The following is a 16,851-nucleotide window of genomic DNA, read 5'->3' on the forward strand; positions in this document are numbered from 1 at the left end:
AAGTGTTGGTGAGAATGTGAAGAAATTGGAATTCAAACACTGCTGGTGGGAACATAAATGGAATAACAACTTTGGAAAACAGTTTGGCAATTTCTTTCTTTTTTTCTTTAAATTTTTATTGGGGAATATTGGGGAACAGTGTGTTTCTCCAGGGCCCATCAGCTCTAAGTCGTTGTCCTTTAATCTAGCTGTGGAGGGCGCAGCTCACCTCCAAGTCCAGTCGCTGTTCTCAATCTTAGTTGTAGGGGGGCACAGCCCACCATCCGACGTGGGAATTGAACCAGCAACCTTGCTGTTGAGAGCTCTTGCTCTAACCAACTGAGCCAGTTGGCTGCCCATCCAGAAGCTCAGTGGCAGCTCATTGTCTTCAATCTAGTTGTGGAGGGCGCAGCTCACTGGCCCATGTGGGAATCAAACCGATAACCCTGTTGTTCAGACCTCGCGCTCTAACCAACTGAGCCATCCAGCCATCCCAGCAATTTCTTAATAAATATATACTTGGTATATGACCCAGGTAATTCCTCTCCTAAGAGAAATGAATGCATATGTCCAAACAAAGATTTATGCACAATGTTCATAGCAGCTTTATTTCTAGTAGCCAAAAACTGAAAACAATTCAAATATCCATCAACGGGTGAGTGGATAAACAAATTGTGGTATATTCGTATAACAGAACACTACCCGACAAAAAAAAAAAAAAGGACAAATTACTGATTTTTACAATAACATGGATGAACGTCAAAATAATTATGTTGAAAGAAGCCAGCATAATAATTTTGTATAATACCGTTTACATAAAATTCTAGAAAATGCAGATTAACCTATAGTGACAAAAAGTAGATCAGTGGTTTCCTGAGAATGGGAGAGAGGGGCAGAAGAAGGAATTATAAAGGGGCAAGAGGAAACTTTGGGGGATGATGGATATATTCATTATCTTGATTGTGCTAACAGTTCTATGGATGTAAACACATCAAAACCCACCAATTATGCATTTTAATTATGTACAGTTCATCATATGTCCATTATACCTAAAAAAACTGTTCTTAAAAAGATAAATGACTGTGTAAAGCAAAAATAGTAATAGCATATTGTGGGGTTTATAGCATATAGAATTAAAATATATGATAACAGTAACACAAAGAATGGGAAGGAGGAAACAAGTAAATTGCTGTAAGATTCTTCCACTATTACATGTGAAGTGGAATAATATCAAAGATTAATTTGAATGTCATATTTTAAAAATAAAAAGATCGAGAAGTAGGCCAGATCTGCTAAAGCCATGTAGATTATTTGGGATTTATAAAGATTACAATCCAGGTAGATATTTTTGTAAGGCACAGGAAACTACAGACATTTTCTAATGAGTCTATAGCATGCTTGCCATGAAATAACACGTGTTGGTTTGTTTTTCTGCTTTATAATGGAACGTTAAGCTAATTCTCACTATTGCTGACACATAAACATCTATGTCCTAATGACACAACTTAAGGGTTGTTCACATAAACACTGAAGAGCTGGATGAACTTCAAGTGCATCGCTGCAATGCCACCGTTCGCCAGCTGTGAGACTTTTGGCAAATGACACACACTTGAGTTTGAAAGAGAGATGCCAACAGGACCCCTCTCGTAGAGTCAATGAGAGAATGAAATGAAACAATGCTTCAAGAGCACTTACTTGAGACCTTGGCACAGAGTAAATACTAATAAATGGCTATTCTTGTTATCAAGGTGGTACTCAATGAAAAAACAAACACTAAAAATATTTCAGTGCTTTTTTATATACTGTGTTTCCCAAAAATAAGACCTAACCAGAAAATAAGCCCTAGCACAATTTTTCAAGATGCTCATAATATAAAATAAGCCCTACCGTACTTCCCCGAAAGTAAGACTGGGTCTTATATTAATTTTTGCTCCAAAAGATGCATTACCGATTATTTTATATGACAAGCATCCTGAAAAATCATGCTAGTGCTTATTTTACGGTTAGGTCTTATTTTCGGGGAAACAACAGGAGGCATACAATATCCTAGTTTCAAAGAACATTAAAGAGAACGTACCGCCCTTGAATGAAATTTGTTCTCACTGGTAATAGTCAAATCATATACCCAAGTATCTTATAGATAAACGATGGTCTAAAATTCTCCTGTGTCTAAAATCTTGGAGGCACAGGCAGGGGTTCAGGTATAAAACAAAGGCAGCTCTCTGGTGTTAGGAGCACTGGAGGATGGGGGAAAACCCAGGCCCTGGGAAGAGAACCCCCTTCTCCTTCCTTCCCACAAGCAGTTATTAAAGGCAAACTTATGTTAAAAAGAAAATTATATGTACAACTCAAAATTCCTTTCAACATACGATCAACCGAAATACTTGGGCTTTAATGCTTTATATTTTTAAAAACACAAATTGCATTCAATTAGGAAACGTGAGAACTCCATATACCTGAAAGGGTTAGACCATTAGCCCACAGAGAAACCATATTAAATTATGAAACTATGACAAATATCTCAAGGGACATGATTCAAATCACCTAACTTATAATTTTCTTGCCAATTTGAACAGTTCCAGAACCCACCACTTGGTGACTGAGCACAGGGTGACCTACCTCAGTGCTCACCTGAGACTCACCTTGGTCTCTCTGGAGAGGGGTTGGGACTACGGGGTGGAGGTGTCCGGGGCACAGCTGCCTTTGGTGCGATGCTGGCTGCAGGGAGAAGGCCATGGATGATGTGTTTCTGCACAAATAAAACCCAGTAGAGGTCATTGGTGTAAGGAATCACCTAGGTCCTGCCACCACTCCTCCCTGGGCCTGAGAGGGGACACTTGCACTGGCCGCCCAGGGATCTAGCCCCACCAGAAAGCCCACTCCACACCTTGCTATCCCCAATCCCCATCTGGCCAGGCAAGCATGCCCACCCAGGGAGCACCATTACAACTGCCTGTTGTGGGACCCTCATCCTTCCTTCCTCAGAGCGGCTTCCCTGACCTCCCGAGTCAACCTCCAGCACCTCCACTTGTCTCACAGCACAGCCCTTGATGACGCTACTCACTCATTTGCCACCTCCCAGCAGAAGCCTCCTGAGAGCAGACTACCTTCTTGTCTTTATCAACCCTGAACTCTAGCACTCAGCACATTGTCTAACACCTCGGAGGGGCTTAATAAAGATTAAGTAGTTTCCATGATGCAGAATAACAAACGCTAGTTTCCTACACACAATGCAAGTCGCAGAATCCTGCTTTAGGCACCTGGGAGTCTCTCAGAAGCTTCTAAGTGTAGCCCAATCATTTTCTGTGCACCAGCCATTCATTCACACGTACTAGAGGCCAAACACCGTGACAGCAATGAAGAAACCTGTCCTCATCCCCAAGGAGGAACAGTACAGAAGAAAAACACCCAAATACTTATTATATGACACAGACTTATGGCGAGGTAAAGACAAAGTACTGAGGTGGCCCAGGGAAAGGGTCCTTCAGGTCTGGGGGCCGGCAAGGGGCCCTTCAATATCTCCTTGGAGAAAAATCACAGAGGCATTTAGACTGGGTCTTCAAAGACGGCCACTGCTCTCACATTTGGGAAATGTGATGGAAAAGCATTGTCGGAAGAGGGAACACCATGAACAAAAGAATGAAGCAAGACATTAGTGGTAGTGCTCTGGAAATCACAGAGGCACCTGGGAGGGGGAGGCTAGAACAATGGGATGGGGTAAGAGTGGGGATTGTTTCCATTTAAGTTTTGATACCAGACTAAGGAGATCCTGTGGTGTAGGAAGGAGCACCCCCTGAAATTGGCCCCTGGAAACACTAATCAGGCAGTGGTAGGCATAAGGTATAGGGGACAGAAGGGAGGAGCAACCAACAGAAACAGCCAGAGTTTGGGGGACCCCTGAGTGAGGGATGGACAGACCTTCCAAATGTCTCCTGCAGCCCTCCCTCCACCCCAGTTTCACGTGCATGGCCAACCTGAAGAGTAGACATTCCAGAGGGAAGGAGACGGAGAGAGAGTGAGTTGGGGGGCATTGGGTTCTAATGATGGAAGTGGCACGATCAGATTTGCGTTTAAAAAGAATCTCTTTGGCTGCCAAGTGGAGAACGGACTCGGGAAAGAGCAAGAGGGGAAGCAGAGAAGTAGCGCGGAGCCGCCGCAGCAGTACAGGTAGATGCTGGAAGACGCGGCGGGGGAGGGAACAGCTGCCAGATGTATTTGGTGGGTAGAATCTATGGATCTTGCTGATGGGGTGTCCGTGGTGGGTGGCAGATAGAGGATGCTCCCCGTCGGGAACATCCAGCGGGATTGCGCCGTGTGCCAGAGTGAACTCCCCGACAGCGGAGCGAATACTGCGGGATAGACAGGGATATTCCTGTCCGACTGAGGCTGACCCTGGGATAAAGGATTCTTCAGAACACGAAAAATCAAGGCTTTTCGAATGAAAAACCACTCCCTCTAGCGCCGTTACCTTGCCTCAATCTCAGGCCACATCTCAAACCCTCCTCCCTTTATTCCTGGCCTCCAGGCCAGAGCGCAGGCCGGGCGAGGATCTACTTACAAACTGGCCCTTGCGGCGTCTCCGAAACCCGAGGAGCATCCTTGCTACGGGGCGGTTGTCACACCGGAGCTGGACCCAACAAAGCACAGGTCACCTCAAAGCCTAGGACCGCTCCCTAAAGCCTGACTCCGCCCGCGGGCCTAGCCCAGACGCATTTTCAACGCAAAGGACTTCGCAACATCCACGTCTGCCACTGGCTCTGCTTTCTCGCCGGCCAATTAAAGCCAAGGATACTTCATACCCGTCGCTCTTGGCAACCAGCGGGTCCACTCAAATCCTCTCTGGGGCGGAAACTGTGAGCACTATTCGTTCTCTTATTGGCCAGATTAGGTGTCGATCTCTGACGCCACAGCCAATCCGACTCTGTGAGAGGCAGAGGGCGGGCAAGACGAAGGACTCGGAGCTTGTGCTTGAGGGAACCAGAAGTGGTGCGCGGTAGGTAAAGTCACCGGAGCCCCTATAGTGGGACTGAGGTGGGACCCCGGCCAGTTCGGGCCCCGCCCTGGACTGGAGTGAGGAGCCACAGCGCGGACTGAGTAGGTATCAGGAACCAGGCAGGTGACGAAAATGAGGGACGCGACTAGCAGGACAGAAACTTTCAGGTCCTTAGACTTTGGCAAATAATTCAGTCTTTTAGAGAACACTGCAGACCAGCTTCCTGCCTTCGAATGGAATGTGGGGCCATGTCAGGAGAGCCTGCTCAAGTGCTGTGTTGCATTTCCCTGTTTAGATCCAGGCCGAGGATGGAAAGGAGCCCCCCTGATGTCACAGGCCCAGTGCACGTGCCTTTTGGGCATGTCGTGGCCAATGAGAAATGGCGTGGGTCGCAGCTGACGCAAGGGTTGCAAGGTCGGTGGGCTGCACTCTGTGTAAACCCTCTCTCTCCTCACCCCACTTTTTAAAAAAACGTTTTACCAATTGCCCCCTTTTCATCAGAGCTCACGGAACTTATTTTCTTGTCTGTATTTTAAGGGAAAATCAAGCTTATTTTTGAGGATGGCCTGACACCGGTAGATTTTTACTTGTCTAGCAGATCCTGCATTCTTTATATCACTGAAGCCGATTTGGTGGCAGGAAATAGCTACCGAAAGAGGCTTGTTGTGGTCAGAAATGTAAGTATTGAATTGAAGAAACTGACCTTGAAAACTGACTTCTGTTCCACCTCCCTCTTATGTTGGCAATAATGCTATAAAACCATTGCCCATGCCACGCACTCTTGGAGTGATAGCTTTCTTAAACTTGAAAGGAATTTTGTTACAAAATGGTTTACTGTTGTGTATTTTTCTTTGAAGTCCAGTAATCTTAAAGGAATTGTAATCGTTGAAAAAACGCAGATGAGTGAACAGTACTTTCCAGCCATACAGAAGTTTACTGTGCTGGACCTCGGCATGGTGTTGCTGCCAGTGGCCAGCCAAATGGAAGCATCCTGCCTCATGATCCAGTTAGTAAGTACTGATTCCTACTCCTCCACTATAGCCTTGTTTTGTGGACTCTCAGCTGACCTTCAAGGATCCTTTACTGTAGCAGCCAGCCGCCCTTGCTATGCTTTCTTCCTGAGTCCATCGAATCCAATCTAATTCTCTGTGTTGGTTTAGAAAACCTTTTTGAGGAATGTAAGTTCAGAAGCTGCTTCTGTAGCCTGCTGAGTTTGCCACCCATTCTCGGCAAGTGTATAACAAAGTGCACAGGTCGGAGACCCGATTTTCGACTCCCAGGCTCTGATGACTCCATCCTTCATTATTCTGTCCTGATGCTGGTGAAAATGTCAACTGTCAGTTGCTTTGCCTCATCCCTACATATCTTTTGTTAAACATCAGCGCTCTGAGTGCAAGTTTACGTTTTGTTTTGTTTTGAACCTGGTTTGATTACTCGATTGTACAACAACTTGATTGTACATCAGAATTTTGTGGGGAACTTTTCAAAATAGTAATACGTGAGCTTACCTCAGACCGATTAAAAATCAGAGTGTGGGAGTAGGGCCTAAGCATTTTTGTTGTGTTGTTTTTAAATCTTCCCCTTTGATGGGCAGCTGGGGTTGAGAACCAAACTGGAAGTGCAGTCCTATGTGGTTCACAGCTCTCTCCTCCATGTCTCTCCACATTTTTCACTTCACTATTCCTAACTTCTTTTTTTTTTTTTCATTTCATTTTTATTTATTTATTTATTTATTTATTTATTTATTTATTTTTAAATTTATTGGGGTGACAATTGTTAGTAAAATTACATAGATTTCAGGTGTGCAATTCTGTATCACATCATCCATAAATCACACTGTGTGTTCACCACCCAGAGTCAGCTCCCCTTCCATCACCATACATTTGATCCCCCTCACCCTCATCCCCCACCCCCCAACCCCCTTACGTTCTGGTAACCACCAAATTACGTTCCCCAGATTAATTTTCAAACCCGTGGCCATCCTGAGGTCACCGACTGCCCTCCAATCCCCTCACCCTCCCCCCCACCCCCCACCCCTCCCGCCCATCTAGCAACCCTCAGTTTTTCCTCTTTGTCTCCAAAACTGTTTCTGATTAGTTCATTCACTTTATTCCTAACTTCTCTTGATGTAATGCTGTTATCTGCCTTCCTATATCCACCACTAACTGAAGACTGGGCTTCTCCTTTGATAGGCCAGCTCCCTCCAGGTCCTGTATTAAGCAGGTCCAGTTAAGGTATAGCCATCATTTTACTCTCATACAACTGAAACGTTTCTTAGTAGACCTTAGGTACATGTTTGAATTCCTCAGAGTATGTTTCCATTGGTTTTATCCTAAGCATTCTGAAAACTCAAGTTCTTGTAAATTAATTTTTATCTCTTACTCCCTCATGTAACCATATGGTTCATCTTTTAATTTTGCTGATGTCTGGAAAAATCATATTCATGGTATATGAAAACATTCGTAGTGGTTAAGTCAAACTGAACCAAATGGAAAAACTAAAATTTCCACAGCTTTTTAAGAAAACCACTTGTCCTCCAGAGGGCACTCACATGCTCTTCTTTAATTTCGGCTCAGGTTCAAGAACAAAGCAAAGAGCCCAGTAAGAACCCTTTTCTCAGGAAGAACCGGGCTGTGATCTCTGAGCAGTCCCTCCTTCAAACTGTGCAACAGATCCCAGGAATTGGAAAAATTAAAGCTCGCCTTCTGCTTCAGAAGTTTCCAAGTATCCAGCAACTAAGTAACGCTTCCATCCAGGAGTTGGAGCCGGTCGTTGGGCAAGCAGCAGCACAGCAAATTCGTGCGTTCTTCACACAGTCCAGGTGACAGTTCTTCTCACAGCATCTGCATTTTCTCCTTTAGATAACAAACTACAAGGTCTTGTTTTCTTTTCATATTTAAAAACCAAGAAAAAAAGATTCCCGCTCACAGCAATCAGTGAAAGATGAGGGGAAGCCTGAGTGGAACCTGCTGGTTATCCTGCCCTGCTCTCTGGGTGTAGGCATTTAAGTTAGTGGGCCCCAGATGGCGCTGCCCCGATTCTACTAGCATGAAGAGGGCCAGGGGGCATCTTCCTGAAAGTCACTTGAATTAGGGACTCTCAGATTCAGCAAAAAGCCAGCTTGGGCAGATTTGAATGTGTGACCTTGACCTGCATCTGTCCTGGAAAGGTCTTATCAAGTTTCAGGTGGTAGATATGCCCTTCTAAAGGAAACAAACCTACAATGAAGCACTGTGTACCATAAGTCCCTTGTTCCTGGTGGCAGAGCCACTGTTCTTCAGGTCTGGTCTTAATATACCTGTGCTTTGAAGGCTGCTGCCAGTGTAAATAAACAATTGTGCAGCCTTTGTTCTTCCTCCCTTCTTCCCTTCCTGGTAGCTGCAGTTTGTTTATAATCACTGGGCACATCTGAACACAGAAAGCCTTGGAGTCTAGAGTACCCATTTCAAGATAAAAAGCCAGTGTGTGGGATGGAGGAGAAGAATGTGCTTGTAAATGTATAGCCCAACAATGGGGAGGTACACCGGAAAATGGCAGGAGCAGCTGTATCCAGAAAGGAGGGATGGGGAATCAAAGGGTACACTTGACCATTCAAAAAATAAATACAATTAAAGATGCCATGTGTGTTCAAAGATACTAAGATAACTTAAGAGTCCTGTTTTGTGAAATGTTAGTATTTTTAAAAAATCAAACAAAAACGTGTGCACTAGGCTAGAAAAAATTTGAAAGGAAGGAATTAAAGTGAAAAAGTAAAAAACAAATCACATTAACTCAAGCAAGTGAATGTGTTTATTTAAATATTTATACAAAAATGCCCCTAAGAGCAGTGGATACACTTTCCCAAACTTCCCTTTTGATATTGCACACTAGAAAATACTTTAAATTCTTGTTAACTCTCAAAATTAGATTTCAATGCTGTATTTTTTAGCTATATATTCTATGTCAACAGTGAATCTTACTAGAATCACAGTATCATCTAATTTATAGCAAGAGAAATCAGTTGGTAAAAATGTGATTTTTAAAAGCCAAATAGAGCTTTAAACTAGTATCATTTACATATTTACCTTATAAAACGTTTTAACCCATCTTAAAGACTTAAAATACACAATTATGCACTTTCTACCTTAAACAAAATGAAAAATGTTTTGAGTATCAAACAGTATATTATCTACTTTGTAGACAGCATTTTCATCTAACACTGTCACTGTGTTAGCAACTTTTAAATGACACGTAACTAGAAGAAAAGCCACTCCTAAACTGTTTTATCCAATAAGTCATGACAAATTTGGCACTAGATTGTATCTGGAAATAGCATTCATGTTATGTGGAAATAATAGTAAAATCTTGTCATTTTAGGTTAACGAATCCCCCTTAGAAAGCAGCTCTTGGAACAGTTTTTAGTAACACTAATTTAAATCCATCGTTATAGTGCCTTGATCTGCCTTAATTTGGGTTCATCTGGGTTCTGGTTTAAGGAGGGATCTATTACCCAAGCCTGGCAACTTTTACAAATAGGACCTATATAGGTAACCCCAATTTAACTCTGATAGTAACTAAAAATCATCATTGTAGCCATTAAAAATAGCCAGATTTTCAACACCATTCTATTTACAATACTTTATGTAATAAATAACAACAATATGGTGACATTCCTTGAATAAGTCTGTCACTTCTAGGTTTCACGTTACTTTCATTCATAAAGACATGTCCATTGTAAGGTTACACTGTGAGAAAACAGGACTTGAGACTCTAGAAATTTTCCATTATGGCACAAATATGAAGGCCTCGTCAGCACTGGAAATGTTTTGGGCCTGCACGTTTTTCCTCGCATCAGTACAAAGAACTGTCGGAGTTGAGAACGCTGAAAGGAGAGGGAAGCTTCTTCTTGACCTGAGGCCTGGCAACCCCAACCGAAGGGAGGCACAAGGTGCTGGCGGACTTCTGTCTGTTCTTGTTGGTGCCCCAACTTAAGAAAGAAAGCTTTTTTGAGATTTTCTTGGTTTTGTCAGTTTTATCATCATCATCATCATCATCTATGGCCAAGCAGATCATGGAGTACGTTTTCTGCATTCCCACCGAGTATGTGGCACACTTATTATGCTGCACATAGCAAAAGAAGAAAAAGGGTGTTAGAAATCCTCCAGCTATCTGATAAATGACAGCAAAGTTTGAGACTCTCATTCTGCACGTACAGCATCCTTTTCAAAATTAAGTTGATACACTTCTGAAATTGGGGTGGCCAATGCTTACACAGAATTAGGTTCTTAAAAACAAGGAGAATTTTTAAGGAATGTAGATACTCACCAGTACTAATGTAGGTTAAGGACCACGACGCACTTTTTAAGGTTCTTATCATATTTGAAAAAGTAATACATACTCATGGTCAACAATATGAAAATACATACAATGAACAGTACGTGTCCCTCCCACCTTGGCCTCCAGGCCCTTCTCCTGAGGTAAACACGATTTCTGTTACACTTTTAACAAGTAATGATATGTGCGTAAGTATACATCACCATTTGTCTTTCCTTCAAAGGAACACACGACACACTAGTCTGCACCCTGCTTTTGTCACTGGGATTTCAGTCCATGCGATTAGGTACAGATCAGTGTCATTCTCTTTAAAGACAATATAGAATCCACGGTGAGGATACTATTAACTTTTTCCCCTATTTTTTTAAACTGGGGAAATAAATAACAATTTACCATTTTAACTTCTCAAGCGTACAGGTCAGTGGCACTAATTACATTCCCATTGTGGCACAACGATCACCACTATCCATCTTCAGAACTGTCATCCTCCCCAAATGAAACTCTATAGCTACGACTACTACTAAAAGTTAACTACTACTGTTAACTTTTAAAGGATTGTATAGGACTCCAATAGGAGATCCGAAGAAATTTGTTTTCTAAACACTTCCACATGGGTTATCACCTGCTTCTAAGGTTTGCCTAACATTGAGATTGCTTTGTTCACCAAATGTTTCTTGAACGTCTGTGTTCCAGGCACTGAAATCAGGCCATCTATACAAATATACATACAATATACCTAAAGTGCTTGGGTACATTGTTCATAATGTAAATCAAGAATTTGAGTGATGTCGCAATAAAGGGCGTTCACTCGAGTGTGCCGCCTTTGAATGAAGTCCCTCTATTCACGTCCCTCTCTGCACCTCTTAACTGCAACACAGCCAACCACTTTCTCCCCGCAGGGTTTTCTCCTCTAGATTTCAGAAGCTCCTTTTTCTCCAACCTCCCTTTCACAACTTCCCTTTGCACCCACTTCTCTTCGAACAGAACTGCAGATGCTCGTGGTACCTCAGAGTCTAATCCCCAGCCCTCAACCCCTCACAGGCAATTTCTTTTCGTCTCTTACAACTTTAAGTATCATCTCTATGCTGATGACTCTCAAATATTTAATTCTGTCTCTGACTTCTCCCTCGAACTAAAGATTTGAACATCGAATGGCCTACTTCGCATCTACATTTGGACGTCTAAGGGCGTATGAAACATTCAGTGCATGACTTGTTTTCTCTCCCCTCTGCCTCCCTCACCCCAACCCGTTCCCATCATTCTGAGAAATGATGCAGCTCTTCAAGCCAGAAACTGAGGCGTCATCTCTCTTTCCACCATCTTTTTGACACAAATCATCTACAAATCCCCATTAGCAATACCTCCAAAATAAGTCTTGGGTGCATCCACCCCTCTCCACCTCCGGTGTCACGCCTCCTAGGGTAAGCAGCTAACACCACTGGCCTGGAGGACTGCCACAGCCAGCTCACTCTGCTGCCACTAGGCCAGCCTCCAGGCAGCAAACATCCTGCTAAAATAAACATCCTACCATTTCATTCCCCTTCTTAAAAGGTTCAGTGGCCTCCAAAGTCCCACTACTGCCAATGAGGCCCAGTCTCCTTTCCACCTCATTTAACTGCTGTCACGATGCTCCAGCCGAAAAGCCCTCTTTTTTCGTTCCTTCAGCGGAAGCTTATTCCTGCCACAAAGCCTTTGCACCCATTGGTCCCCCTGCCCAGGATGCTTCTCTTGCACCTCTTTGAATACAAAAGGTTCTTCCTTGTCTCTCAAATCTCAGTGCAAGCCCTGTCTAGAGGAGCCTCTCCCTACCCCCACTCATTCTAGTATGTTACACATCTTCTTTACAGCGCTTATCAAAATTATGACTATTCGCTTACTTATTGGCAGCTTTGGGGCGGCAGGGAGCTTATCTAGTTCCAGCAGTAGCTCCAACACCTAAGGAGGGCCTGGCACACAGCTAACAATCAATATTTGTTGAATGAATAAATGAACGTTGTGATAGAGGGAAGTCTTTAAGGTACATTATTAAACGTGGCAAAGTGTGGAAGAGTACATATGGAATGATTCCTCCCACTTAGGGAAAAAAGGAGGCTATAAATATGCACATGAATTTGCACAGGTAACAAACACTTCCCAAGATCTCATAGGAGAGCAGCAAATGCTCTCTGACATGTGGAGACGGTCTCTCACGACGTCTTAAGCCCTCTGTATCATTTGACTCCTTTTTTAACCATGAGTATGTAGTACTTTCGGAATTAAAAAGTGTGGGTGTAATCAGCAAAACCAATTGGTGGTTTGATCTACAGGATCAAAAATAAAAGTTGTCCAGTGATCTCTTTGACCCAAGGAAAGCACATCGCAGCAATGACAAGCTTATCACACCGACTTCAGTCGCTATTTACTGCCAGGGGGTGTCAGCGCTCACCATGGATGAGGTGGAGTCCAGGAGGCTCACGACCTTCATTTCAATGTCGTCCTCGCCAAAGCTCTTCAGCAGTTTCATAACCTCGCTTACTGTCAGCCACTTACAATCCACGTTTTTAATGGAAACAATATAATCCCCCTCCTTGGCTCCTGCCAGCTATAAAAGTTTGATATAAATAAAGGTCAGTGTTCTATTCATTCAATTCCCTGAATCAGTTTCCAAGTTCATTATCAAAATAGATATTTACATAAGTTTGCTTCAAGAAAGCAAAAATGAATCTTTTTTTTCTTTGGGCATGTAGCATCCGTGAAAGGCCTTTTGCATAAAGCCAGGACATTTACATAAAGGAACCCTAAATTCATTCACCCAGATATATTTGTTTGAGCAGCTTTCTTTGTATTTTACTAGTTTGACTGCCCGCAAAGATGCCAGTGAGTTTTTGCTGTATACTTGAAACTAATATATTATTGAATGTCAACTGTAACTGGGAAAAAAACAAAATTTAAAAAAAAAATGATGCCAGTGAGTTTTGCTTCCAATCTAGAACGGCACATGCTTACCGCAGCAGAGCAGTAAGGATCCAGGAAGTGGACTTGAACTGGAGAGTTTCCTCTCAAGGTGAACCCCAAATCCCCTTCTTCTGCAATGAAGCGAATGCTTCGAGGAGGTGTCCATCTCTTGTTCGCCGAAAACACAGATAACGGGCCCTTTGGAATAGAGCATCGTTAGCTATAGGATCTGAAGGCTGAATCAGGCATTTGAAAGCTAAAGGAAATGTTGCCTTGTTGTCCTTGCAGATTTCACTTGGCCTTGCTCAGAGGCTCATGTCACCATCTGGGATAACACATGCTACAGCAGTCATGAGAACATTGCCATTTCCCCCCAAAATAGCCAATATGTTTTAAATAAAAATATCTTTAAAATTTATAATATCTAATTAAGGGCGGCTGGATGGCTCAGTTGGTTAGAGAGCGGGCTCTGAACAACGGGGTTGCCGGTTCGATTCCCACATGGGCCAGTGGGCTGCACCCTCCACAACTAGACTGAAGACAACAAGATGCCACTGAGCTGCCAGAGGCACGGCCGGATGGCTCAGTTGGTTAGAGCGCAAGCTCTTAACAAGGTTGCCGGTTCAATTCCCACATGGGATGGTGGGCTGTGCCCCCTGCAATGAAAGATTGAAAACAACGACTGGACTTGGAGCTGAGCTGCGCCCTCCACAACTAGATTGAAGGACAACGACTTGGAGCTGATGGGTCCTGGAGAAACACACTGTTCCCCAATAAAATTTGTTTTAAAAAATATATATAAAAAATAAAATCTCTACTTAAAAAATCTAAAATATCTAAAAATAGCCTTTACATACTTGCAACACGTAAAAACTGCCCCCCTTAGGTCATTTTGAAATAAGGGTTCAACATACCAGCTTCTGGAAGAAATCCATTACTGTCACCTTGGAGAACTGTGGCAGTATAATTTCAACCTCTTGCTCAGTTTTAGCTAGAAAAGAAAATTAAAAGGGAAAGCATAAATGTTTCTGTAATTGAAAGTTATCCTTGAAAACTCAGGTCTAAGTCTTCACTCGGAAGGGAAGAGGAAGCAAACCTTTCTCCTCGTCACTGTCCCTTCTGCTCGGTTTAGACAAACACTACAGAAGATGGACTATTAGTCAACCCCCTGGCCCAGTGTGACCTGTACCTTCCGTTTGGTACCTACTACGAGCCATACCCCACTCTGGGGCTGGGACGAAATAGTGAGAACCAGACTGCACCCTCCACAACTAGACTGAAGACAACAAGATGCCACTGAGCTGCCAGAGGCACGGCCGGATGGCTCAGTTGGTTAGAGCGCAAGCTCTTAACAAGGTTGCCGGTTCAATTCCCACATGGGATGGTGGGCTGTGCCCCCTGCAATGAAAGATTGAAAACAACGACTGGACATTCAAGTGGCTTATTTATATTCTAGTGGACTTCCTTTGGCACTCATAAAACCCTATCAGGTGTGTCTGTGACGGAAGTACCATGTCTCATAGCACAAAGTCCTGGGGGAGATGTGATTCCTCTTTCATTAGTAATCTGTGATGTGAGGATTTCACAAAGAGCAGTGAGTTTGCCAAATCGTGTCCATCGATGGCTCAAATCTCCACCAGCATATCTGTGGCAGGCCCAATTCACCCTTACCACGAGGCTAGTCAGTTTCTCACAAAGGATCCCCGAGTGTACATGAACAATAGTCTAAAAAGGAAACTTGGGGGAGAAGACTGGTACCGCCAAGGTAGAACACACCCTTCAATTTACAGGATGATCCTGTGGCTTCTTATAATCTGCCTGACATACCGTGTTTCCCCGAAAATAAGACCTACCCCGAAAATAAACCCCAATTAAGATCGTCAGCCAGACGGATGCATTTAGTACATTATGACAATGTTCCAGAAGTAGATGACACGACTGTATTTGAATAAATGTAGATTGTTGTACATGAAAAAATAAGACATCCCCTGAAAATACGCCCTAATGGGTCTTTTGGAGCAAAAATTAACATAAGACCCAGTCTTATTTTCGGGGAAATACGGTATAAGACCTGGTCTTATTTTTGGGGAAACACGGTAGCGTTGGGTTTGGACAGACTGCTCATCCGCTAAGAGTGGTGTCACCACCCCTGCACAGCCTTACCAGGAGCCGTGTGTGTCCCACCCTCCATGGAGGTTATGGCTGTACCTCCTGGCCACAGAGCACACCGTGTGGACAGGGGGCAAGGAGGTGGCCAGTGTCCGTGAAGGAGAATCCCTGGGAGCCAGTCCTGCTTCCCCCGACCAGCCTTGTCACCTGAGGCAAGGACTTTGATCTTTCTAAGGCTTTATCGCCTCATCTTTCAGACCAAGGCAATATCAGTATCTCCTTCATAGAGTTGGAAGAGTTCAGTGAGATTCTGTATACAAATGGTGCTTACTGTTGTGCCTGGCAGGCCTCAAATGCCCAGTGGGTATTAGCCAACATTACTACAGACAAGCCCAGGATTCTAGCTTGAACAGGGCTCTGTCTCTAAGGACCTGGTCCCTGAAAATAGGGGGTGGAACTCCAGAGACTAGGGACAGAGGTGTAGGAAATGGGGTGGGAAGGGGTATGGATAAAGGGGGTTCCCTCGATTAGGCCGCCTTCCATCTCCTTTCCCTAACTCGTGGGAAGACCCTAGTTATTCATCCCTCTAAAGTCACCTCTCAGGGAGGTCTCCCCAGCTCTTGCCCTCCTGGACAGAATGATTGCTACCTCTCCAAGGGCTACAACAACTATGCAGTTCGTCTCTGTATTACTGAACCTAGGGCAGTGCTCTACACCCTGGAGAGCCTTAGAAAATGCTGGTGGTGCATGATCTCACTTACATGTGGAGTCTACAATAGTCCAACTCAGAAGCAGACAGCAGAATGGTGGATGCCAGGTATGGGGGAGGGGGAGGTGAAATGCTGGTCAAAGGGTACAGTTTCAGTTATACAAGATGGGTAAGTTCTAGAGATCTAACACACAGTATGGTGACAATGCTTAACAATACTATACGAGTATAGTATACTTGAAATTTGCTGAGAGAGTAGATTTTAGTGTTCTCACTGCACGCGCGCACACACACACACAGGATACCTACCATGTTTCCCCGATAATAAGACCTAGCCGGACCATCAGCTCTAATGCGTCTTTTGGAGCAAAAATTAATATAAGACCTGGTATTATATTATATTATAAGACCCGGTCTTATATTATAGTAAAATAAGACCAGGTCTATATTAATTTTTGCTCCAAAAGACACTTAGAGCTGATGGTCTGGCTAGGTCTTATTTTCGGGGAAACATGGTAGGTTCTGACGAATTTTCAGTGCCAAAGTAAACATTTTCCCTGCACCGCCGGTTCCACTATATCAGCCAAAGTTTTACTTCTCATTTCATAATAAAAATAATTTTTGTCCTAAAAGAAAATGTTAGTGCCGATAAAAGATGGAGAAAACAAGGGAAAGCACCAGGCTAGAAGCGGGAATAAGGATGCACTTGGCTTTCAAATCATGGAGCCAGAGGTAAAAGACGGTTAACAAAGTGCAGTTTCCCAGAAGGCAGACGGAATGTATGTGGATGTTGAGTCTAGCAAAAATGGTCAAG

The 16,851-nt window shown here is 43.6% G+C and overlaps 3 protein-coding genes across 5 annotated transcripts in view; 1 reads left to right on the forward strand and 2 right to left on the reverse strand.

Moving 5' to 3' along the window:
- Positions 1-4,702, reverse strand: part of CEP89 (centrosomal protein 89) — a 67,416-nt gene extending 62,714 nt beyond the window's left edge. Inside the window, exons 1-2 of the mRNA XM_033128931.1 lie at positions 4,538-4,702; positions 2,622-2,728 (exon numbers count right to left, since the gene is read on the reverse strand). Coding sequence (XP_032984822.1) covers positions 2,622-2,728; positions 4,538-4,576 — 146 coding nt within the window. The 5' untranslated portion in view covers positions 4,577-4,702. The remainder of the gene's footprint in view (positions 1-2,621; positions 2,729-4,537) is intronic.
- A 217-nt stretch (positions 4,703-4,919) lies between these two features.
- FAAP24 (FA core complex associated protein 24) lies at positions 4,920-8,630 on the forward strand. Of its 3 annotated transcripts, none has more exons than XM_033128344.1 (5): positions 4,920-4,972; positions 5,268-5,386; positions 5,510-5,649; positions 5,830-5,982; positions 7,549-8,630. In XM_033128344.1, the coding sequence occupies exons 2-5, from the start codon at positions 5,281-5,283 to the stop codon at positions 7,795-7,797; spliced, it is 648 nt and encodes a 215-aa protein (XP_032984235.1). In that variant the 5' UTR covers positions 4,920-4,972; positions 5,268-5,280; the 3' UTR covers positions 7,798-8,630. The 3 variants fall into 3 exon arrangements, with proteins under 3 accessions (XP_032984235.1, XP_032984234.1, XP_032984236.1); XM_033128343.1 differs by having other exon boundaries at positions 4,935-5,073; XM_033128345.1 differs by lacking the exon at positions 4,920-4,972 and adding an exon at positions 5,070-5,077.
- Positions 8,631-8,743: 113 nt separating this feature from the next.
- The window catches only part of RHPN2 (rhophilin Rho GTPase binding protein 2), a 48,088-nt gene continuing 39,980 nt past the window's right edge, over positions 8,744-16,851 (reverse strand). Inside the window, exons 12-15 of the mRNA XM_033128867.1 lie at positions 14,134-14,210; positions 13,271-13,417; positions 12,711-12,866; positions 8,744-10,072 (exon numbers count right to left, since the gene is read on the reverse strand). Coding sequence (XP_032984758.1) covers positions 9,803-10,072; positions 12,711-12,866; positions 13,271-13,417; positions 14,134-14,210 — 650 coding nt within the window. The 3' untranslated portion in view covers positions 8,744-9,802. The remainder of the gene's footprint in view (positions 10,073-12,710; positions 12,867-13,270; positions 13,418-14,133; positions 14,211-16,851) is intronic.

The sequence above is a fragment of the Rhinolophus ferrumequinum genome, chromosome 15 (assembly GCF_004115265.2).
Source record: "Rhinolophus ferrumequinum isolate MPI-CBG mRhiFer1 chromosome 15, mRhiFer1_v1.p, whole genome shotgun sequence".
In the NCBI taxonomy this organism is placed as follows: domain Eukaryota; kingdom Metazoa; phylum Chordata; class Mammalia; order Chiroptera; family Rhinolophidae; genus Rhinolophus; species Rhinolophus ferrumequinum.

What these genes read in the sequence shown, in the direction of transcription:
- FAAP24 (XM_033128344.1), top strand. Translation starts at nt 5,281, where the DNA reads ATGGAAAGGAGCCCCCCTGATGTCACAGGCCCAGTGCACGTGCCTTTT. An exon ending in GCTGACGCAAGGGTTGCAAG is followed by an intron (nt 5,387 to 5,509) that starts GTCGGTGGGCTG and finishes CTGTATTTTAAG; the next exon opens with GGAAAATCAAGCTTATTTTT. An exon ending in GGCTTGTTGTGGTCAGAAAT is followed by an intron (nt 5,650 to 5,829) that starts GTAAGTATTGAA and finishes TTTTCTTTGAAG; the next exon opens with TCCAGTAATCTTAAAGGAAT.